The sequence below is a fragment of the Anser cygnoides genome, chromosome 2 (assembly GCF_040182565.1).
Source record: "Anser cygnoides isolate HZ-2024a breed goose chromosome 2, Taihu_goose_T2T_genome, whole genome shotgun sequence".
Classification (NCBI taxonomy): Eukaryota; Metazoa; Chordata; class Aves; order Anseriformes; family Anatidae; genus Anser; species Anser cygnoides.
Window position 1 is genome coordinate 148,780,415 of NC_089874.1, and position 24,982 is coordinate 148,805,396.

The 24,982-nt window shown below is 39.2% G+C and overlaps 1 protein-coding gene across 2 annotated transcripts; it reads right to left on the minus strand.

Annotated features, from left to right (window-relative positions):
* Window positions 1–341: 341 nt before the first annotated feature.
* On the minus strand, window positions 342–24,756 carry RAD21 (RAD21 cohesin complex component). 2 transcript variants are annotated; one of them, XM_048047082.2, is made up of 14 exons: window positions 24,554–24,756; window positions 17,587–17,760; window positions 15,624–15,753; window positions 13,277–13,376; window positions 12,208–12,314; window positions 11,069–11,272; window positions 10,343–10,468; window positions 10,026–10,148; window positions 8,559–8,782; window positions 8,080–8,245; window positions 7,572–7,723; window positions 5,966–6,115; window positions 4,583–4,666; window positions 342–2,161 (listed from the first exon to the last, which is right to left on the minus strand). In XM_048047082.2, exons 2-14 carry the CDS (start codon window positions 17,728–17,730, stop codon window positions 1,970–1,972), a joined length of 1,902 nt encoding a protein of 633 aa, XP_047903039.1. In that variant the 5' UTR covers window positions 17,731–17,760; window positions 24,554–24,756; the 3' UTR covers window positions 342–1,969. The 2 variants fall into 2 exon arrangements, with proteins under 2 accessions (XP_047903039.1, XP_047903040.1); XM_048047083.2 differs by having other exon boundaries at window positions 24,653–24,672.
* Window positions 24,757–24,982: the final 226 nt, after the last annotated feature.

The window sequence follows — 24,982 nt, forward strand, 5'->3', positions numbered from 1 at the left end:
TTCTAGAAGCAAGAAAACAGCAGAGCTAAAAGAATTAAAGCTGGATATGTTCTGGCATTCAGAAGGGACTGGCATGGAGATGAATTGGTTTATAGACAGTCTCCTCTAATTTTCCCCACAGACATTCCTAGCATAGAACGCTTCAACAAAACCACAGTACGGCCACTAAAGTAAATCTTCCTTCCTAATGGCAAGAAATCTATTTACATAGTCAAGCTTTAAATCTCTCAAACAGCTAAATCATTACACTTTCACTTCTAATACTCAAATAAGCAACCTGTAAATACGAGGTCCCTATTACATAAATGAAAGGTGTTCAAAGAAGAAACAGAGCTAATACATAACAGCTTATAACACAACTTTTATTAGAAAAGTTATACATAACAGCATCAACTATTTTCAAGAATATTAACCTTGAAAAGCAACAAAAACAGACTAAAAATGTGTAACAAGAAACTAATGACCTTTTCTATAATTAAACATTCAAGTTATCTACAATGTCTCTTTTTACAAAGGGGAAAAATCATGGTTTTACAGGCACATCATGTTGAAAATAAAGCTGCAGTAACTTTATACAATTAACTTTTTCAAGGATTATTAAAACATGGTCATCATGTTGTCTCAGATTTTTTTAAACATTCACATAATTTTACACTTGAGTATACACTGAAATTTCAGTCCCAAAATTATATCACAAAAGTGCCAACATTAAAACCAGAACCTTCAGTGTGAATAATTTTGCCCTAAAAAAAGTTAAGACAGGTTTCCATAATCAACATATTCACATAATTTCTGGTACTACCTGGTCTAACAGTAAAGCTTCATTCTTGATAGATAAAATCAAATGGGACTTCTTGCAAAACTGATAAAATGTTTCGAACACAGGAGTGTGCATTATTGGAAAAATTTATACTAAAACCATAAATATATCCAAAGAGTCATTAATACGCTACACAATTAAGTGGAACTGTGCCCGTTCGTACTGTATATTCAAGTTTGTTGCCCTTTCAGTACAGGTGGTATCTGAATTTAGCATCTTTACAAAGGCAATCTGCTCAACTTCTTTTATTCTTATCTTCATATGCCTGCTTAATAAAAATCAGATAATTTACAATCTAGAAGTCTGTTTTAAAAAGTCTGGAGTTTATATACAGGTCTAACAAACCTAAAGCATTTTGATATCTTAAAAGGTTTAAATGAAATGAGTAGAGTTTTCATTCGATACTTATTAACAGTAATTAGCCATTATCAGTAGTGGACCGTAATGAGGTGATAAGTGAAGAGGAATGTTTCATCTAAAATGCTTAACACATGTTCTGTCCTTTCATGTATGTAATATTATCACTCACAGGAAGTGCTTTCCACAGACACCCGTTTCCCCTTAGCATCAAGGGCTACAAAAATCTGACTGCAAAAATGCAGTGACAAAGCAAGCTGACATATCAGGCACTACCTTTCATATTGGCAGCTGTAAGAGACCCACGGTATGCACGAAGATCTAGGGAAGGGGAAAAAACACTACTATGAGAAGCAGACTGAACATTTTGGACAAGTTTGGCAAAGTTTTTAATCAGACAATAGGTTGGCCATTCAGGTTTACTTGTATAGGTTAAAATATCACTATTGAATCAACTAGTCAAATTATAGTAAGACATTTTCATTGATACTCAACATTACATGCACCAATATTGCACACATCTGCTCTGCGCTGGTAGAACAATCTTCACCTGGGTCCTTGAGCTGTCTGGTTCCTGCAGCTGGAACTCAAGACACCCACCCCAGCAGTTTCACTAAAATTTTAAGTGGTAGATTTAAAATACAAAAACCAAAGTAACCCAAAAAGAAAACCAAGGACTTTATACAGACAATAAAATCTAAAATTTTCTGCACTGGTCTTGTGGGCCCTACAGATGGGGCAATACACGTACGCGCTAGTGAAACGAACACTAGGTCTGCTGTATCTAACCATTCAAATAATGTGAAATCTGGGACCAGGTGTCGCGATGATGTCACTGTAAGGCTCCTCCTGTGTCAGCTCTATAGCTTGCTGTTTTTTAAGTACCAGGAAACTGTAGAATTTTGCAGCTGCTTGTTTTCTATTTGTATTCCTGCACAGCTCAAGCAAACTGATAGATTCTGCTCCAGTCTTCGCAAGAGCTCTCTGAAAAACACAAACATCAATACCACAAACTAAAAAAATTACATACACACGTGAACATCAACTGGAAGGTTCTGTTTGTCACAACCAAGACACTGTGAAAGACTGGGAAGGACTCAATGCTGGATGGGGACATTATAACACGTACATAAAAATTCTGCATGGGTCTTATCTAAATGAAACCAAGTAGGTTTCCCAGGGATGTATGAAAAAAATCAATCCTGAGGTCTGTCCAACTTAGTTACATGTTCCAGAAACTCCAAAAATAATCATTATTTATTTAAAAAAAATCAGGAGCTAAGGTTCTTTAATGAGGCATAGTTTTCCAAAGGTGAAAGCCTGTTTATTTCTAAAAATCTTGTTTGTCTGAAACTAAGTACCCAAAAGTTGCTTATGTTTTTTTCAAAGTCTTGGCCAGAATATTGAAAAAAAAAATCAGGAAAATACATCTGTTTGCTGGCTAGAACAACTACTGACGTCTTCAATTTAAAACAGAACCGTCTGCTCTGGAATATCTACGAGATGAAAAGATATTAGGCTGGCCAAACCAAATTACTTTATATTAAACAGATCTTAACTTTGAATCTCATTACAGATTTAATGTTTCTGTTATCCAGTCTGATCCTTTTTGGGCACATGGAAGAAAGAATCAAACGAAAAACTAGACATGGCCCGAAGAGAATTAGAATTCTGAAGCTCTTTTCAGAAATCCATGATGAAACAGAAAAAGAACACATCAGGCAATATTACCAACTAAACATCTGTACAATTTAAAAATACTTTTTAAGTGACAGTTGCACTGGTTTTAGCTGGGGCAGAATTAATTTTCTTCTTAGCAGCTCATCTGGTGTCATGTTTTGAATTTGTGATCCAAACCCTGTTGATAACACACCAATGTTTTAGCTGTTGCTGAGTTTAGCTGTTGCAGTGCTCGCACAGCACCAAGGCCATCTCTGTTTCTCGTGCTATCGCACCAGTGAGTAGGCTGAGAAATGAACAAGCTGGGAGTGAACCCAGACAAAACAGCTGACCCCAACTGATCCAAGGGATATTCCATGCCATATGATGATGTGCTCAGCACTAAAAGCTGGGGGATAATAGGAATGGGAGGGGGCGTAGGACATGTCTTCAGAGTTAGTGTTACTTTCCTGGAAAATGGCTAAACATCTGCTTGCTGATGGGAAGTAGTGAATGAGTTCCTTATTCTGCTTTGCCAGCATGCACAGCTATGCTCCATTTATTACACTGCTTTTACATCAACCCATGAGTTTTCTTGCTTTTAACTTTTCAATATTGTCCCCCATCCTGCTGAGAGGAAGGAGGGAGTGACTATGTGGTGCCTACTGGGGTTAACCCACTTGAACAGTTTAAAACAACCTTAAACTGGCAGAATTCTTGAAGACATGCAAGAGAACTGACTTAATTCACATTAGTCTTCTATGTAACACATCTGTGTTCCAAAAATTTAAAGCTTTTGCTTGATTATGTATTTCTGAGAAAATACAGATTATTCCTAAATCTCGTTTTATTGAAAACTCAGCAGCTCCAGAAAAAAACAAACTAATGGAACTTCAGAGATACAATAGTGACAAGAAGTTTCTACCAGGAGAAAGAGCCTAATTTCAGACAAAAAAAGACAACTTTGGAAAATCTGGAAAACAAAACCAGCTTAGAGAGATTGGATTGACCCTTCTCAAGATTTGCCAAGACAATTAAGGGGGGAAATGGGGATAAAACCGCAAACCAGACTGAAGAGCAGAGAGAGACCTCTACATGCAAGTAGAGACAAGTTTGCACTTAGTTTAAGGATATACTACAGGTTTTCAAATTTATTATCAGAAAAAAACCCTTTAGTTTTAGCAAGCAAGAATCCATTCTACAGAACATTATCTGTGCAGACGAACACTGGCAGTCTGAGGCCACATGCTGAAAAGTAATGCAGCACTTCAGCCAAGGACATGTTCCCACAGTTGTTGCAGATTCAGCTTATCATAGCACAGAAGTTTTCAAACCAGCCTATCCAGGAGCAAACATCCTGTAAAATAGTTTTATCCCCAGACCTCAGTGATGTTTCCTTAGTCTTATAGAACACAAAGTCAGTGGTCCGAAGGTTTCATTACAAAAACACAATCAAACCCCATTATTTTAGAGTTTGTATTTCTGGGAATCTTACTTGCACACAAAGCATGTCTGTAAAATAATTAAGCGAAAAGTTTTGCTTCAAATATTCTTTGAAAGAGTGGCAATTATATTACAATTTATTCAATTACAAGCCATTTTTTCCTTCCCTAAGACAAAACAGATATTTTAAATCTATAACATCTTCTGACAATAAAGTTCTTACTTAAACTTTTAACTCCAGTTGAAAGCATCAGTGGGCACACTCAAAAGCTACCTTAACAGAAAGTAAATTATGATGCGTACCTGAAGCCCATGAAGCATTTGTTGAGTCCTCTTATTCCATCTCCGTTCCTCTTGATCCTGATCACCGCCTGTGCCATCTTCTTCCTGCAAGCAGCCAAAACTCAACACACTTACTAAAACACCAGAAGATCTCATCTACTGAGTTATAAGAGAGGCATTTCTAAATATCACTGCAGTTCTTTCATCTAGATAGACGTGATTTAGCCAGGTTTAGACAACTTGATTCACAGGATACAGCTAGGAGAGGCAGGAAATGGGGTACAGAGGAAGACACGCATAAGCTGATGTACCTTAGTAAAGGTTGCATGCCACTAGGATTATACCTCAAAATGTTATGCTGACAAGTAGTAAAACAAAGTTGTTCAGTCATGATGGCTGAAAACAGTCTACTCTAGGACCATTAGTATTGAGCATAGTATCAGCAATGCTTTTATTTTGTAAACGTTAATAAACACAGACCTGCTCTCATTTCACTGTGGAAATAGAACCAGTGAAAAGGAAAATAGGTTGCTAAAAGCTGCAAAAGAGAGCTGAGTTGTTATTGCTGACCATGTCCAGTGAAGCACTTAACACAGAAGAGTGCTTATTTATAGAAGATATGTTGCATATGGCTTTAAAAATGAAAGTTGTGTTTCAAAACAGCAATTTAAAAATCACCATATGCAAGCAATATCTGTTTTGTTTCCAGTCTTAAGAACTTCAAACTGAACAGAAAACACTGTTTGGACAAATTTTATGTTCTTCAAAATTAAGTCAGCATTTATTTCTTCATTGTGTTACTGAAATTAACATTTCTCTGCAAACAACAGCATTTTTTTTTGCATTGCTAAGAAAACCATCTTGACTAAAGTCATTCACAATTCTTTGTATAAGTGATCTATTAGAGAAGAAAACTGCGTAAGTCCAGATACATTCTTTTTCCAACAGTAAAATCACTTTTTAAAAATCTAGTTTACTATTTTGGATGTAAATAAAAACATAAATAAAGTTTGTTTTAATATCCGCAAAATATTAAATATTGGGGCTAAGAACAACTTCACTTTTTTTTTTTTTCAATATCTAGTTAAGGTGGGATCAACTAGTTAAGTAAGATGAAATCATAAGAGTTCAAAACTTCTTGTGTAAGGCATCAAAACTATAATGGGTGGTTTAATCAGACCATACCTGAGAAATGAAGCACCCCCTAGTTCTAAGGTGAATGCATATGTAATTTGTAAAACGGTCATGCAGCAACTTTAAAATCTCTATTTCCAAAGTGTATCACTTCCCAAGTAAGGAGTAAAGATTTGGTTCTTATGAATCTACTAAATTCAAGTCAAAACAGTGCCAGGAAACACACAAACCCTTTCTGTATAGCTTGCTTTTAAAGAGCTCAGATCTTACCTCCTCTTCTTCCTCTTCCTCCTTCTCCTTTTCCTTCTCCTTCTCTTTTTCTGGCAGAAGTTCCAGCTCTGGTATTAGCTGGCAGATGTTTTGGGGCTCCTCTGGAGGCATTTCTACAGGTGGTATTTCCAACTGTTGTGATGGTGGATGCTTTAAGAGTACACAGTACAGGTAAGCAGAGACCATTAGCTTATAGATCCTTTTACCATAGAATACTGATGCTACAAAACAGTTTCACAAAATCCAAGTCTCTGAATCTTAGCTGTTTATCTGAAGCTTTGAAAAAAACAGAAGCTTTTTTGTTTTGCTCTCCATACCTGTTGTTTTAGTCCTCTAGGTTCTACTCAAACCAAAATCGTGGTATTACAACTTTACTAGGAAAAAGGCTTTCCAGCAACTTTTTTTAGTTAATCACCCAAGCTACCAATCTTATTTCTTGGATCAGCACGTGCAACTTTAAAACCCCATGTAACCAGATGCAGTGCTACATGAGCACACTTACTAGAACAAGACATATTCAGAGTATCAAAATATCTTCCTTTGCAATATAAGCAGGAAGGATATATTTTTTTTAAGTAGGCACTTTGAAAAGTTTCTGAATATATTATGAGTGATTCTGGTGCTAGATTATCATTCTTAGAAGATATTTTTATCAACAGGAAAATCCAGAAAAACTGTTTAAAAAGGTTTATGTAGTCCATTCTAATGAAAAATATACAGTATTCCCCCCACCCCCAAGCTATACACAGTTAAATGTTTGCCAGTAAAGTTACTTCTGCACCAGAAACTGGGGTATATGAATACCCCAAACTAGGTCAAAATAACTTGTATTTGAGCATCATACTGCAGGTATTTCTAGACGTATGCTTCTGGCTGGCATGATCCATGATTTCCCAATACATTGTTCACTTCAGCACAAAGTACAAGCAATTGATGCAAATTTCATCCAGTGCCTCTCCCTTTTTGTAAGGCAATGTAACATTTAGTAGTTTCATTCAACAGGAACCCATTACCCATGAAACACAAGGCGCTGGATAAAAAAATTGTACAAATATGAGAAAGACCACACAATCCAGGACTGTTCTTTCTCACCAGATTAGCAATCAGAAAGAACACATCTTCATTTAACATTGTTTCTCTCCCCCTTGACAAATACGGTTTCATTTCAGGTTGTATCACAGTTTTTACAGAAGGGGAAGATATGAAACAGTTTCCATGTCTACCCAGCAAAAAAGCCCTTCCTGAAGATCGGAGTTTTGTTTGAACCCTTAACCATGGACCACTGGTACTGTCTTTCAAAAAGGAAGAGTTTGTGCAGTTTGCACTATCCTTTCTGATGGTGAAAGCTGTTCACATACACTTGACACAACAAAAGATCTTCATATAATTTACTCCTTGACGACTTCTTTTGGATGAAACAATGACACATCCCTATTCTACTTGACTTCAGGGAAAAGCTTAATCATTTAAGAAAAACACCGTAGAGACTACCCATGTAAAGAGATTCTACTATTCCAGCACTACAAAAAGACTACCTCAAATCCACATCACTTCCTGCTCAAAGATACCTCCCACTTCTAAAGTACAGAAGAAAAATCTTACTCACAGGTAACACTGGTTCTGGTTCCACTTGCTGCAGTTTGCGTTTAACACCAGTCTGAGGTGGTGGCGGTGGCATAACAGATTCATCTAGGTTGGTTCTGCTGCCTTCCATCATTGATTCTTGCAAGCGACTTGGTTCTTCCAGAATAGGTTCATCTATATTCCATAACAAAACCAGTTTTAGATACATCAGTACAGTTTGTAATTACATTTCAAAGTCCAATCTGTTATTTAGAATGAAGCACCCTAACAGTTTGCATAGTTTCTGCAGTGACTTAAATGGAATCGGTACAGATGTGCATACATACCAATACAATACCCACTTAATCCACTGGATCAAAACAAATCTCTGGTCTTCTGTTTCTAGACAAAAAGCTATTTTAAGTCAGAGACTGTATAGAAAGCTAAGCAAACTAAGTCCTTTGCTTCATTATCTTTGGTGACTTAATATAAAGCACAGAGGAAAACAAAAGCTCTGAGGGAAAGCATAGCATCCTGGACAAGAAACAAACCAATGACTTCTCGCTGCTGTTGCTGCTGCTGCTGTTGCTGCTCCTCTCTGGGAACCTCTGGGTTTTCAAAGTCTTTAAGGAACTCATCAAGGTTGTCAGCTTCGCCACCTTTCCTCCTCTTTCTTAGGTCTTCTGGTACCAGGGGTGTCAGACAACGAGTAAAGAGCTATAGGGGAAAGGTTACATTATTCACTATTGTAGCTCACTGTCCTCTTAATTCAGATCAAGTAATCATAGGTCATCTTCCCTTCCCATTTTTAAGCTCCTCTCCAAGAGCAACATTAAAAAAAAAGATCAAGTTTTCATTTGTTTCTGTAACTGATCAATATTTAAGTACTGGTGTTTAGTGTTGTATTTAATTATTATTTTGATTATGAATACTCCTAACACTACATTGCTATTCATATACTGATGTTTACTATCTGAGGCACAAATCTGAATGCAGTCCATTTAGAAATAAACCTGTACAAAAACATTACCTTCAGTAGCCTGTTATTCCACAAAGGCTGTGCAGGCAGAGAGAAAAGCTTTTCAACTCCCCCAGTTTCTTTCCACATCATCAGTTTCTTTGTAGGAGGTGCCAAGTCCAAAGTAGTAACAATATCAGAGTAGTCACTTAATTGAGCTCGAATGGTCTTGCTGTCCAGTTCTTTCACACTGTCCACAATCAGCTTTCTCTTCCTCTTTGCTTTGGTTTCCTTGACTGTTGAGATTTTTAGTAATTAATGAAGGTTAGCTCAGCCAGATACCACGTTGTAGTAGGAATCTTATGGGGTCTCTACGGGTCTTCCTTGGCCATGCATAAAGCAGCCTCAAGAAAGAGGCCATGTTAACACTGGAAGGAATGAAAGCCTCTAAGCGCTATCAAAGGCTAAACACTGTGAATGCTGTCCCACAGCTTACAAATTCTTTTGTGTACGCTCACAGCCCAACTGAATCTCTCTAAACATCATCAATATCCTCAGCTGCATATGCCTCCCTCCCTCATGGCTTCCTTGTTAGACTGATGTTCTTCATGAGCAAACCCAAGACGTAAGGGCCCTCTGGCCAAAAAGCCAAAGTACTACATCAAGTTTTTTCCCTTAAGCCCTATCTGAATTTCAGTAATGTTAACATGGGTGGTTATCTTACCTGTGCCTCTCATCCTGCTCTAGAATGACTTTACTGTAAATTGTTTACAGCCTGGCCCTCTGCAGCAGACCCTGAAGCTCTGGCAAACGCTGTCTTTGCTGGCCCCAGCTGATCAGCTAGGACCTCTGTTGCTAGCTTGCCACCAGAGGGCAGTGCTAGGGCTTTCTAACTGGCCAAGCAGTAAATCAGAGCCTGGAGTTCAGTCTGAAAATACAGGATAAATTTTTTCTAGATCTTTTTCTTTTTGAATAAAGCAGGGATCTGTTTTTATTGAGCCATATACAGTATGAGTTAAAATACAGTGCCTTGCATTAGTGAAATTCCTCATCTTTATTTACTACAACTTCAATACAAAGACTTACCTGCTGGATTCAGCAATTCATTGAAGTCATGAATCACTAGAAAAGTAACACTCATTCTACAGGCAACATTCACAGCGTAAACAGGCACACTTGGCCACCAAAAATACCATACCGAGAACTCTGCTGTGCTACAGGCACTGCATTAGAATTGAAGACATGAGGAGGTCTACTCCAATTCATTTTATAACTCACACATTGCTTGAAAGCTACAGAATCATGCTGCTATCCATTTTAGCTGCAAAAGCTACAAACCAGTACTGTCAAAGACTATTGCTACAAGTTACCCGTTTGGAAAGCACTGGAAGACCACACTAGAATAAAAGGAATTCAGCACTCAAATCCCTGGTTTCTCTCAGCGGAGCAGCACTCAGTAGAAGCACTACACATTCATCTCCATCCATCAATCTAAGGTAGTCTCTTTTGACCCAAATAAAATATTCCCAGTTTACTCACCAGTAATGTCAATAGGCTCCAGAGCAAAAGCTTCCTCTTCATTGGGAACGAGCGTTGTCTGATCAGTCATAGTTGGTAATGGCTCTACTGGGTCTACTGAATCTGGACTATCTGGTCCACCCACTGCCAGTAAGAACAAATATCATGCACCGTAACATCAGAACAAACTCTGCTACCCTTCCCATCCCCTCCTCCACGCCTTAAAGTAGACCACCACATTTCATACCTTTCAGTTCAACATGCTCCAAAGTCATTAGATTCTTAATCAAATTAGTTAAAAACAAGTAATTCTAGATCTAGTCCTAGATCACACTCACTTGAAACGTTATCATCATCATCCATATCATCATGGGGAGGTTGCTCTGGCATCATTACTCCACCTTCTGAGAGTGCAGGTGGGTCATCAAAAATACCACCATCATTATTACTGAGAAGTTTATCATCTGAAAAGAACGTATGGAAACATTAGTTTTGCATGTACAAATTCACGAAATCAGTACAAGCAAGTTTATAAAGTACAGAAATTTATGACAAGATGGATAAAGACAGTGCAAAAGTTAGTGAAACCTATACTTTCAATGCTGACATGAAAGCCATTAGGAGTATTTTTCCAAGGTGCATTTCAGCTCAAATTTTGAGCATACACATAACCTTTATTACAATAACATTTGCCACATGTTTGCATCTTGCTAGGTTTCCTAGTACTTCAAAAAAACATTCAATAAAAGTCGCAGTGTACTAATGAAACCCTGTGAGGGGTCAAACAAGCTGCAGAACCGCACATTGATTTTTCTCTGAAGAACGTTATGTACACAAAGGAAAAGCTCTGGATGTTTTAGTTTTATTTCATTTAAAAATAAGCAGCACTTAATATGGTACACATCATCAATGCTGCTGTAGCACGCAAAAACCAGAATTCCACTCCTGAATGCACAACCTAGAGAGGTACCTCAGCTACAAAGGAAACAGCCTCCCCATCTCCTCCCCAAGAACTAATTGAGGCACAACGTAGGACAGGAAAAAAGTTAATTTCTCAAACATACCCAATATTCCACCATCATTTCCTTCTCCAAAATTATCATCTTTGTATTGGTCTTCGTATTCCAGGTGATTAGCTTTCTCGTTAAGGTGACTGGTGCTCTGTTCAGGTTCCAGCAGGAGATTGGAAGCACTGGTGCTCACTAGCATGTCATCCTCAAATGCACTACCTTCTCTCATCATCTCACGATCATCCATCCCGAAGTCACCTGCAAGAATATGATTTCATCGCTATAAACGCCAACGAATCATTATGTGAGAGACCTAGCTTATCAATCAAGAAAGACATGATTGCAAGACCAAAACTTTTTCATTGTTTTAATCTTGCAATTTTTCATGAAGTACAAAAATCTCTATCGAAACAAATTTTTCATAGTTATTGATTGCAGAGTTAATGACAAAACAGAAGAAATAACACCCAGGAATACTACAGCAAATATACTGTTCAATTACAAAAAATAACCATCTCTGCTCCTTAAATCATTTTTTTATTATAACCTATTTGAAATTGATTTTAACAAGATCCTGTAACCACATACTCCAAAAAAAAGTTACATCTTATGCTTCAAAGTTGGGCTGCATGTGCAGAGACTGGACCAATAACAAATCAACAACCTAATCAATACCTAGATTACATTTCCAGTAAGATTTCTAAATTATAGATATTATTACACTTTGGAAATTGTTTATCTTTGGATATTCAAACAACTGCTTTCAGGCTTTGATTCAGTTCTTAGAACACTGTCCTTGAACAGATACTGGGAGCAGCAGTAAACCAGTCATCTCTAACTGCTCCAACTTTATAAACCTCGTAACAGTTACTGACTGAAAATATGCCTAAAACTAAAGTGACTGCTGACTTATTCATACCACATTTTAAGAAGTAATACTGATACAGTATTTCACTAATTCACCTGACTGAATGTCCTTTGGCTTTGTATGGGCAGCTAGAAGCTTGCTGAATATTAGAAGACAGACTTCCTGGAAAAACTCAACAACACGAAAATTAAATGTATGGAAACACATCATGTTTGATCTAATTTGTTTTTTGTACTTAATAATGGAAATTCCATTCCAGAAGCGCAAGATTACAGCTTCTGAGTTATCAAAATTAGCTTAGTAACAACATAACACAAGATTTTACCGAAGTCATTATCCTGGAGGATACTGATGTTGCCTACTTCTTCTCTCATGGTAATTTCTTCCACTCTGCTCTGGTTTAAACTGAACTGCTGGGCCACATCAATATCACTTAAACAAACAGAAGGCAATTATTAAAATCTCCATAAGGAAAAGTAACAGATAAAGCCTTAGATAAATGTGACATTAATTCCTAAATAGTACACTATATGTTTAAGTCAGTTAATGAAAATGTTGACAGTGAACACAGAATAGTAAGCACTACTTGTAACACTAAGACTATTAAAGGTTAAAATCTAAAATTCAAATTGTGTTAGCTTCTGGAAAACATATCAATAACCACTCTTACTCCTTGTTATGCTGGGTCGCTAACTTAAAGTCCAATTTAGTAAGAACAGCCTCTCCCCCCTTCAACTCCAAAAACTATTAATACAATTTATCAAAAAGCATAACTAGTACCAGGTTACTTTCTTAGCAATGTGTTAAAGTACATTTCTTAAAAGAGCATAATTTTTCTGCAGTTGAAGTTTAGTATATAATCCAAATTGAGTATAAACTAAACAGAGCACTGATTAAAGCAAACTGGATCCCACAAAATTTCCTTATGAATAATCCACAAAATGGTAGCATCAACTTTTTAAAAGTTAAGAACAATTAAAGTTGCATATCGTCAGCATGTTTACAGGCAACTCAGTATTAGGAAGTTATAAGAAAAGTACCACTACACAAGCTCAGCTAGGACATTTCTGTAAAATTAATCTTGTCTAATTTGAGGAATTAAACGTTGTGTCAGGTACAGAAGAAAAATACAAAATGAAGAAACCTGAGTTTTTCCAAAAGTTTTTATCATAACAGTTATAACTTTGGTTAAAATCACAGGCCACAATGAGCTTCAAGTCCATACAAAGATGACTGCATACTTGCTTGGTGTATTTAAAAGCCTGAAAAGGTACCTGCTGCCCTTTTCTCTTTAAAGAACTTAGCAATGACACTGCTCTTTAAAACCAGATCCTCCTCACATAAAACCAAACAGCATTTGCATTAAAAAAAGCAAAAATAAATCATCAGCTTACTCCAGGTCAGGAAGTGGTTGATCAAAATCATGAAATTCCTCGGGTAAGGTAATAGCATTGTAAGCAGCCTCTCTGTTTTCCTCAGGCAAGTCGACAACCCCTGCAGAGAAGAACACTCAGAAATGAATTCCCATTCCTTACAAGTATAGCATTTTTCCCTGTGCTTTCACTGAAGCTGTGCCTTCAGCATTATTCTATCTGCATAAACTTTTTATGGTCTTTAAACTGTTGTGTTGACCTGATGCTAGGTATCTACGAAGAAACCTTAGATAATGTCAGTTTCGGGAATTCAGCCTAAATGCAAAATACCTATCTCTTAAGCCACTGTACTGCATTGTGTAACCCTGCAAGAACCGCAAGCCTTCACTCACTAAATAATGTTTGTGTGGCACAATGCTGAGCCATGTGGCTACTACAGGCATTTTATGTCATCACATCACTGTACAGGCATCTACCAGTGCAGGTACCTGATAGGAAAAAATTTTATGAAGATGCTCCAGATGAGCTAGTTGGTCCTATATTTTGGGTTGGGTAAAGCAGTGGCAACACAATCACTACACAGCTTCTGCTCACTTAGCCAGCTCAACCAACCCCTCAAGTCCCAGCACAGTACTGACTGTACTTGGGCTACATGCACAAATCTTCCATTTCAGCATTTAAAATACCTCGATTATCTAAACCACATATATGTATATATATATTTAAATCCTCCTGAGATGCTTAATCTGTTATTCAATGGGTATCCTCAGAGTATGACTATCAGGTTAGCTATCACACAAAAACAGTGCCAGGTGCCTGCTTTATTCAAAAGCTTAGAGGTCAGGACACTTGAAGGTAGATGGGAAATGCAGGTTCAGCTCCTGCTGTAACTTGCAGGAGATCTGAGCTTTATGTTCTGCCTCCTGACCCACACAACACAGGCCGTTCTGAGGTACTGATACTTCAGAAGCACTGCCCGCTGTATTTTCCTCTGCAATGGATAATCAAAGAACCACTGCCCAGAGAGACCAGGAACAAGCATGAGCCTACATTTTACTCATCTTTGTCCTTGGCTAGGAATAAAGAAGCTTAGTCCTCCTTTCAAGGCTATCCAATATTTTTACCTGCTAGCTGCTTAAAACAAAACATGTAAACGATCCTCAGAGCAGACATAAACAAGACAATGCCCAAGCCACAAATCTTGTCTCTGTTCTCAGTTTACAAGTGCCTCAGCTTGCTTCAGGTCAGCATGCTGTTTTTTCTAAGTCTCATTTTAAGGTCCTTCACCTTCTACGAGCACTCTGGTGGGAGCAGGAAAACTGGGAAAAAAAATTACCTTGTGAAAATACATAAACTTTTGACAACATCACCAAAAATTGGCAGCTTTCAGAAATCTACCACTGAAAGCTAGACAGTTTAAAAAGCTGAAAGCTAGAAAGTTTAAAACCTTGATCACAACGTGAAGATCAGGAAATGAAGATAAAAACACTATACCCAGATCTAGAAATGAAGATAAAAACATTATACGCATTAATTATTCTCAAATTTATTGGTGCATCGGCTTCCAAAAGCTGCCTTTTAGAAGAGGCTTCCTGAAGTTCAGCTCTAAAATCTATTACACTCACACAAAACTAAAAAGGTGATTAAGCAGCTGTGAGTATCCAGCAGTGTCAAAGCAACAGCTACGCTCCATCTGCAGAAAATATTTCCTGGGATAAGGATGGAATTAAACAAAAACTATCAACTGTGTATATAACCCAAGCAATTCATTGTCGGACGGACTGTCATTTTCAGTATACGGCTCCCCCCTCAGTCTTTACTGGAAAAACTTAACAGAGTAAGCAACAATAGGGGGGAAAGCTGTGTGTTGCACCTACAAAAGTGAAAATACCTTTGTTCCGTTGCAGTTCACACTTCAAAAAAAAAACTAAAATGCAAAAGCGTCAAAAAAAAACCAGCCTATTTCCATTTCCTTTTGCACCTCACAGCAAGGCAACCTTTCTCCCGACAGAAAAAAGCTCCCTTCTGTTCAGTACATGCAAATACAACTGGTATTTTTCAGACTTGTGACAGAAGGTAAAAGCCACACAGTATATTCCCATTTAACACCATACACCAACAACAGCCAAAATCGTATTTGAGATCATTTTACTGAATCAGCCCTAATATGAAAAGCTTTGGTTCAGAATTCAATCAAGAGATTTTTCAGCACACAACTCAGTCACATAGCCAGCCTGAAGCTCACACTAAAGAAAATAGCTTCTCCTGTAATTACCCTATATAAATTTATGCAGTTCTTCTATTAAGACAAGACAGTAGAATTCTGTATCTGCTTCATACATGTTGTCATAGAACTTAAGACAGGTACCTGGACGAAAAGCCATCTTAATCTTAATGAAGGCCTCATTACAGTCTGCAAGAAGGTATTTTGCTTTCCTGTGGTAGATCCTAACAACGCCTAGTAAGAGATGTCCTGAGGTTCGAAGTGCCATCTTCACCTAAAAGCACAGTGTACAACCAGTGAGTTAGATGTAGCCTTACTTTTTTCCTCCCATCAAGTTTAGTTTCAGTCAGCTTCACATGAGTTTTTCAGTAACATCAAATATCCAAAACAAGTATAAAAAACAGTAGAAAACTCTAAACAAAGAATGCAAACTCTGCAGTTCTAGATGATCCTCTACATATTACCCATGGATGAGATGGAAAAACATTAGTAAATTAATAGGAATTTCACTCAAGAATCTACAAACACTGCTATGTCTACTAGGAAAGAGATGACAAGACAAAATCCATTTTACCACAACCTTTCCTGACACCTTTGTTATTTTAATTGCATATAAAAATAAAAAAAAAGGACAGCCAGAAATTATGATTTGGTTAAGCAAAAAGTCTGGTTAAAACCAGTATCTCACTACCTCTCCATCATCCGTCCCTCAGTTAAGAAAAGCATAGAAGAACAGCTGAAGATACAGGGTATTCATAAACAAGCACTGTCACATTAAAATAAGCTTCAATTCCCCTCCTCTTTAACCTCACTGCTTTGCTATGAAATTGAGTACTTCATGAACTACCGGAACAGAAAAACAATAAAAACAATTTCCAGGGAAGGACTCAAATATTTTAGTCCAAAAGAGCATGAGACTTACGTTGAAGCATATACGGAATATATTAGCTCCTAGAAAGATTAAACCATACAGGGTCTAACCTCAAACTTTGAGAATTCAAAATGGCACATATCATCTCATATTTCAGCTAACTGATGAAAGTCTTACAGAGTTAAACATATGAAGGAGTGCCTAGCAGTTCCTCCTTTCTCTTCAGGAACTCTGCAGCTCACTAGCGAGTCCATGAACATTATCTTCTCTCTAAATCCTTCCAGAGCTGACACTGAATGAAATCACCCTGTTCTGGAACAGTAAGCATGCCTGTGATTGTATTACAAATACTTTGCTTACAAACAGCAGTTCTTCTAAAATCCATAGCAACACTATTGAAACATTGTATTGGTTTCAACTAAAACAAAAGATAAAAATAAGTCTTATTTCTTTTTAACATAGTGGCTTTTCTTATAAGGTATTCAAACATCTGCTAAGTGACAAAGCTTACAACCAAATCAGTCCACTAGCTCTTGAATAGTAAATTCCGGTTTTATAAGCAGCGGAGGAAAAAAAACACATTAAGACCACCAAGTTCTTCAAATCTTCCCTCTGTTTCACAATAACCATACAGAAGTTTTACATTCTTTCAGTTTTGTCCATATCTGTTTGCGTTCTATAAAACCAAGCAAGAAACTAGAAGCTTCAAAAACAAGGCTTTTACACTACAGTGTGGTATTTTTACTGCATGGAAAACCATCTTCACACCACCAGTAACGTTACTAGCTACCGTGATTCTTCAGTTCTTTTTGCTGTGGCTAAGAAGAAACCTGCTTTGTACTTGAGTCACAAGCATAAACAAGAAAATTTCAAGTATTATTTCTACAGCTTCCAGTAACAACACCACCTCTGAAAGCACATCATCATAAGGCCTTTAGAAGTTACTTTGTAGGAAAGCCCAGGCTTTTTCTCTTCCAAACATTTGCTTTTAAATGATGCATGATACATCAAGATACTAGTCCTCCATTTAAGTAAAGCAAAACATTTTTTACAATAAATTGCACAATAATCCATTACTAGAAAATTGACAACAAAATACTTTCTTGAATCAAACAGCCTGAACAGACCTTTTCACCCTTTAAAACAGCAACATCAAGTGACCCAAATAGTAACTACCGAGGCATACACAATTTCTTTTCAGTACAAGATAACATTACATCAGCGTAAAATAGATACCTTTGGTGAAATGATACTCTCCACGCTGCTCTCCAGGTTACATTCAAAAACATGGGCTTTGGTTAGCTTCTTATCCCAGTGGGCGGCCAGCCATATTTTGGCCAGTGGCCCACGCTTGCTGAGGACAAAGTGGGCATAGAACATGGTCCCAGATGTCTATAACAAAGTGCAAATCTGTAAACAGAAAGGCAAACACATACATATATATTTAGAGAATTCTTGATGGGTAACATCCTTGTACACACACCCCTCACATTTGCTTTGCAATCATTTAGATCAAACTATCTGTATTTAAAGAAGCCAACACTTAGAGGTGGTGGTTGTGTTATACACACATCTACTGCAAAATATGAAGCAGGAAGATCAGTGACCAACCAATGCTCCTTTCACAGGTTAAGACCATTTACATAACTTTAAAATGTTTACCATCCCACAAGGCAAAAACCCCTTAAGTACATTAAGCAAAGTTGATGAAGATGATACCAAGCTGTCATAACATAAACATACACACCTTGGTTTTCCCTCCCACAGACATCTTCTACATCGTCCGTTTCTTTCTGCTCTAGCTTTTCCAATAGCTACTACTATACTATACCATTAAATATTCAGTACTGTTTCAGTAACCCATTAAGCATTTTAAAATATATAGCTGTAAACTTTTCAGATTGCTCCATGTTTTCTTAAAGAGAAAGTACAACTCTCCTCATTTCGGAGCAGACTGCTCTCTGTTTCAGAATCCTCTTAGTAACACTTCATATATTTTATTCAAGAGTTGATTAAAATTACAAGAAAACTGCCTGCATTATCCCAAACTTCCTGAAGATTTCACTTCCTTCTTCCTCCTCCACTACAAGGCCAGACTTCCTTTGGCTAGTAGCTACCCGAGTACCCTCTTACTGCTGGTAATGATGCCAACGCGGAAAGCCCCAGGGAAGCAGGACACCATGATGTCTTACAAGCTAAAAAAGCCAATGCCACACATGAGGTAAGCATGTGATTCAGTTCAACTACAAGCTGGAGATAAGTCTGCTTTAAAGAGGTAGAAGATTCCCCACATGCAGTTTTTTCTCCAGCAATATCCATAACCTAAAAAAAAAAAAGGAATAATAAAGAAATGAAATAGAACAGGAGAGATGCAACAAGTGCATTGCAGTTTTTGCCTCCTCTGTGCCCACAGGAACACTGCCAGAAGCACACCACTGCAGTGAGCAGGGTGATTTAATCTAGGCAGAACCAAGGCGAGGAGCATTAATTCCTAACCATAAAAAACATGTTTCCCAAATGCATGCCAACGCAATTTGCAAGCAAATAGGGATCACAGGGAAACACAAAGCCTTGGTAAACATGATAGCCAGAGAAAGATTCTCAGGAAGCCAGTTTCTAAACCATTACAATTAACTTGTAATGGTAAATAGGTTTCAAAGCAGCTAGTGGCTGATATTTATAGGGTAAGCTTCACAAAAAGCACAGGCATCGTTAACTAAGTGGAAGCAAAGCCAATCTCTAGATACATGGATAACAAATGAAAAATCCCTGAAAGTAAATGCCAACAATTTGTTGTTGTTAAGTAATAAATGGATATTGATGGATAACAAAGCATAGGGAAAAATAATCTTTGTGGTGTTACCATACTCTGTACTTGTACCCACTCAGAGGTACTGTTCAATACACAAAACGAAAGCTTTGAATTTCTGCTCCATTAAATACAGAGTCTGTTCTGTTGTCCAAACAATTATTAAGCCTGTTGGTCTAACCAACAGGCTGGCCAATAGTTCTGGCCATAATCAAGAACGGACACACCACACAAGATTTAAAGAAAACCAAGGCCACATTCAGTTTGAACTAACACCGTAGATACCAAGCATTAACACTACTGCTAGGACTTCAGTAGACAGGTCTAAGTCATAACGGAGCTGCAAATTTAAAACTGAAATAACATTTTTATGGTGCTGAAAACGTGTGGAGCTATGAACAGCACCGCACAATGCTGGAAATGAGCAAGTTTTGCTAGGAAGCACAAAAAAAATTTCAAAATCTCCTTGAGGAATAAAAGTATTTTTCCCCAGTGGTTTTTGAAAAGCATCACGCTGTCCCAAAGGCCACCGGACAATTCAGTCCCTCACACATTTTCAAAAGCCTCACAGTATTTGTGTATACGCAGACACCTAACTCTGCAGCACAGCATTTTGGTATCTGGAGTTGCTACCACAACCTTCCACGGCTCTGGTGGCAGCAAGCCTGTAAATTACCCAGAAAAGTGAGGAGTATGAGCAGGGGAAGACGTGGTGCACAAAACCACTTACATTACTCTGTTAAAACCTTCCAACAGTTTCAAAAGAACGTGCTTTGATTCATGGAGTTTGGCATGATTATTCACTAATGTTTACAATCATTAAAATACGTAGCATGGGATTCATACGATTTCAAATATATTGTTAACTGTAAGCCTGAAAAATATAGTGAAGATTTCCTGTAAAATGCAGAACATACTACCCGGACAATTCAGAGTGAATAACTTACCACTGCTTTCCAGGATTTAAAGGGATAATGCAAATATAAAACAAATGGCTGAGATATCAAAGAGGAAGCAAGGTTCCTCCCAAAATTGAGATGTCAGAATCACAACAAGGCGGATTATGTCACAGAGTTGAGGGTTTTTTTTTTTTGTTTGTTTTGACTTGAAAAAAAAGAGCAGACATCACTAATAACTTGTCTTCCAAAGACGTGCCAATCCAAGCCAAAATACTCCCTGTAAAGGGAGCTCACACATGCCAATGGGTTTCAAAACATCTGCTCCATTAGCAATTAAATCAAAGAATAGAGCCTGAAAACTGTTACACCACAGAAACAGTAAATGGTCATCTGCTTGTAGTCCTGTCTGCAAGCCTGGTGAGACGAACACATTGCATGTGGATGGTATTTAGAAACTTTTGTAGCAAAGGAGAACCAAACCTGACTGACTTCTGACAGAGGTTGTCTGTTTCTCTTCAGCCATTAATGAAGTCTTGCCAAGTGAGGACCATCAGACTAGAGATCATTTAAAGTGCTTTAATCTGAACTATTGTTAATAGATACTGCTTCTGTTCATCGAAGCACCTGCTTCCTACGTCACAACAGGCATCTCTGCCACTTCCAAATTCCAGCAAACATGCTGTACAGTAACACCTGGGCTACAGCCAGTGCACGAAACAAGTCTTTACATTCTTAGCGGCATCAAGAAGTTCTGCTGCTGTTGTTTAGAGCATCGGCACAACTGCTTAAAGCAGACCTTGATGGTTGCTCTCATTTTCTTAATACTTTTCTTTTGCTTTCTCTTCAGATAATCCCTTTCCTTCTTCCAGGGTTTTTGCCTGATCTTTTATTCATAGGGAGTGTGCTGTTGCAGAGGCATAAAAGGAGAAATACATTTTCTGGCATAATGCAAGACTGGGATGAATGTTAAAGGAACTAAAGAGTGTTTTGGAGTGGCAGAGTGCTCATGCAGGCACAAGGAACATATGTCCTTGGCTGCAAAAGCAACTTCATAAGAACCCTCAAAAGCAAATGGGTAGCTGATGGCTCTTAACAGGCTTATACAGTAAAATCAAATTGCTAATTTTTGAGATTGACTGGTTATGAACCAGGACCTTAAAACTTGTTCTAAGAGCTTCAAAAACGACAGATAAACACATGAGGCAAAAAATCATATGTACTCACACAAGACCAACTGATAGCAAATCCTGACCCTGCCCAATTGTGCTTTTAAGAGTTTTAGCTTGATTTTAATTAACTTTGAATTTGCTTCAATGTGCTGTTATTGTCCTCAGGTTCCTCTGCCTAACTATGTGCCCAAGAATTGCATGGTTTTATTTTTATTTTTTTTTTACTATTTTTCTTTCTGCAGAAGTATTAAAAATTACTCATTTTATACACAAAGTAACCAAACATGCAGAGTGACACAAATACAATACTGATAGTATTTCATTTTCCTACCTGGGGATCTGGTAATTGAGCCTCCCAAAGAAGCAACTAGAAAGCTGGGCAGATGCTACCCATGAAACTTCATCTTAACCATCAATTCAAAAATATGAAGTCTTAAAATCCTTCTGCATGTTAGAAGGACAAGTGTATACACTCTGAAAAGAACCCTCTCATGGCCTGAGTACCATCTGTCAACGCACTCAGAAAGCTTTATGAAATGACAGTTGACAACAACATTGCAGACAACAGAAACAATATTCAGCTGTGGCACTTTTTAATCTGACCATGGTTCATTTAAAGCAACTACCTTTTAAAAATTAGAATTTCAGATGAGAATTCCTCCATTCTAGCCCATTAAATCCACATCTGCTACCCTACTAGGCCATGTTATGCATACACACACCAGTTCTTAGGTCAAGTCTTAATCTACTGTCACCTATTCCTGTTATAGTTATTCCAGAACCACGCTCATCCACTGATCAGCAGATACTTCCCATATTAAAGTTTAAAATCAGCCAGTCATTTTAATTCTTTTGTCCTTATGCTATCCTTCCACTTCAGTTTCTCACTTTCTGTTGTTCCCACACATACACAGTTTCTGTTTTGCTAAGCTAAACAAGTCCTGGGGAAGAATAAGCTGACCTTGGGCACCTGCAGCTGTCAGAGCTGGACCTTGGAAGTCCCACAGGACAGCACACTCCCCACGAAGCCTCGCAACACTGTGTGACATCCACTCTTCCTCACCTTCACTAGCAGGGCGCTACTTGACTCACCCCGTGACATCTGTGTCTCCCTCACACATCACACCAGTGATCCAAAGCCTTCCAGATGCCAAGTTCTTCACCTGTTTTTACTTACCTGTTCCCAAATCAATAAAAGTGTCATGAACTGTAGCGCTTACTAATTCCCAGGTCCCCTGACCCTGCACATTGGGTTCTCTATTTTCACATCATAGCCTGTCACCATGCAGCCAGCCCTGTCTAAAACTTCCTCAGTGCAGATACACCTACCAGCGCTGTCTCACTCCACGACCAACTTTCATTAGCACGCTTAACACCTGATGCCACTGAAAATAAAAAAAATCGATCACAGGATCGGCCTTTACAAACTCCACTAGTAACTCCTTACAGCTCTCAATGCCTGTTTTCAGTATTATTTCCACTCTTTTCTTCAACCGCCTTTGTAATATCCTTGTTAGTCTGCATTTTTCTACAATTTAATAGATTTCTGTGTGTCACCTTCAGCTTTACTGAACTTCAGTGACAAGTCACCTCAATTTCTTATGTCTACAAAATCAATTATTGAAAAGATGAAATTGAACTAGTCCAACTTGACTGATAAATGCATACACAGCGTTTTTTATTTGCCTCCAGATCTTTGTTTCTCCCATTAACTCTTATTCTAATATCCTATGGCCAAGGTTGCACCACCAGGTCTGTAACTGCTCAAAACACACCTCTCACTTACAGGAACTGCATTCCCTGTTCTCCAGTTACAATACACTGCACATCTACATCATCGCACTGCTGGAACCAGCACCCCACTAATCCAAAAGGCAGATCTTTCAGAATGCTCCTACAGTTTGAGATGTTTAAACCTTATGAGTAAGTAGGGCTTCTCTCACCTTGCCATCCCACCCAACTCTAGCTCAATATCTAAACCTCAGCAAGTATCCTGCCCTATCAGCCAGAGTCAGTACGTCCATTCATCCAGTAGAAAAAATAATCTTACTATTCTTAGGTCCTATCTCGACCATCCCAGACAGTTTTGTGCAATTGCAGTTCCAAGTCAAAACATAGATGCACTTGCACAAACCATGTATTAACACATTCCTTAAGGGTACAAAAGTTAAGAGGCTAGAACTGCATCTATCAGACTTTTTTTTCCCAGCAGTTATTCCTCTGTGCTGTTCACCCAAAAAGCTGCATGTAAAAATACTTTCTTCAACTTTGAGGCAAGATGTGACACAGTTAACTGAACAACTACTCCCATTTCTGTGGGAAACCCCAATAAGTACACTATCAACATCCCCGATGGTAAGAAAACACTAATTTGTGTGGTGATTTAAATTTATCGTAGGTCTCACTAACTTTTTGCTCCTCCTTTTTATTCCCCCCCAAATGCCTTCTCTGTAGTTAACGTTTTAGATCGGTGTGGTCAGTGTTGCCAAGTTTCACAGAATGTCAAATATTTACAAAAGAACATTCGCAAAATAAAACTCAAGCCTAACCCTAGGAAAACTTTGATGTTTCCACACTTTTCGCGTAACTCGTTTTATGGAAGAATGGGTCAATGAAACAGTATGCTTAATGTAAACGTTCACACAATGGGGGCCTAAATGGTAACTTGCATAAACTTACAACATTTTTTTCCACGGGTCTAAACTTAAGCGAAAGCCATTTTCACTTCGGAGGTGCCATGCCAATGAACCACAGTGACCCCGAATTCCTTTGTTACCGATACAAACACAACACCTTGCTGTACGCTCAGCAGAAGCCTTTCATTCAGAATCAGACAGAAATCACGAGGAGGACAGCAAGGTTTACGCGAGACCGGCCAGAGATACCGAAGAAAGACCTACGTTTCCCCGAAAAGTAAACATTTTTAAAGGGGCCTTTTGCCGGCCAACACCCCCAGCGCCCAGCAGCCAGCTCACACGCCATTAAGGAGAACCACGAGCACGCTCAACGCTCTGCCATTGCCCAAGCGAAAGCTTACATTACACCCGCAAATAAAGGGCCGGGAGACAAAACTCTGCTCCTCCCCACGTTCCCCCGAGCCCGCAACAACCCCGCGGACGCCCCCTTTACAACGCGGGGCAGTGGCCGCTCCGTTAGCGGGAGCGAACCACGGTTTCTATCGGCGTGCCCCGGCCTGGCAGCGGGGAGCCCCCCCGGTGCTCGGCGCCGGGCAGGCCGCAGAGGCGGAGCGCCTGGGCCCGACCCCTTAAGCGAAGCCGCCCAGCGGCCGAGGAGCCGCCGCGGCTCCCTCAGGGGCTGCTCCTTACCCGGGTCGGGGGCAGGCTGGCGAGGCCGGGCTGCGAACCCGCTCCGCTCCCTCCTCCTCCTCCTCCTCTCGTCCCGTCCCCCGCGAGGCGCTCCCTCACCCGACCAAGATGGCGGCCGCGGCCCTTCCTGCCGCCCAAAGCGCCCGTTCAAATCGGCAGGATGTTTACGGTTAAACTGCCCCCCGCCGCCGACCGCCGCCGCGCATGCGCGGCACGCCACCGCCGGCCGAGGGAGGGAGGGAGGGCGGTGGGAACGGGAGAGCCGCGCATGCGCAGCGCCCCGCCGGCTCCCTCCGGGGAAAGGGGCGCGGTGAGGAGAGGGGCGGCGCATGCGCGGTTCGCAGGGATCCGCCCCCGGGGAGGGGCGGGAGGCGGAAGTGTGGAGGGGTGCGGTTGCCGTGGCAACGGTTGGGCTGCAGGGCCTGGTTG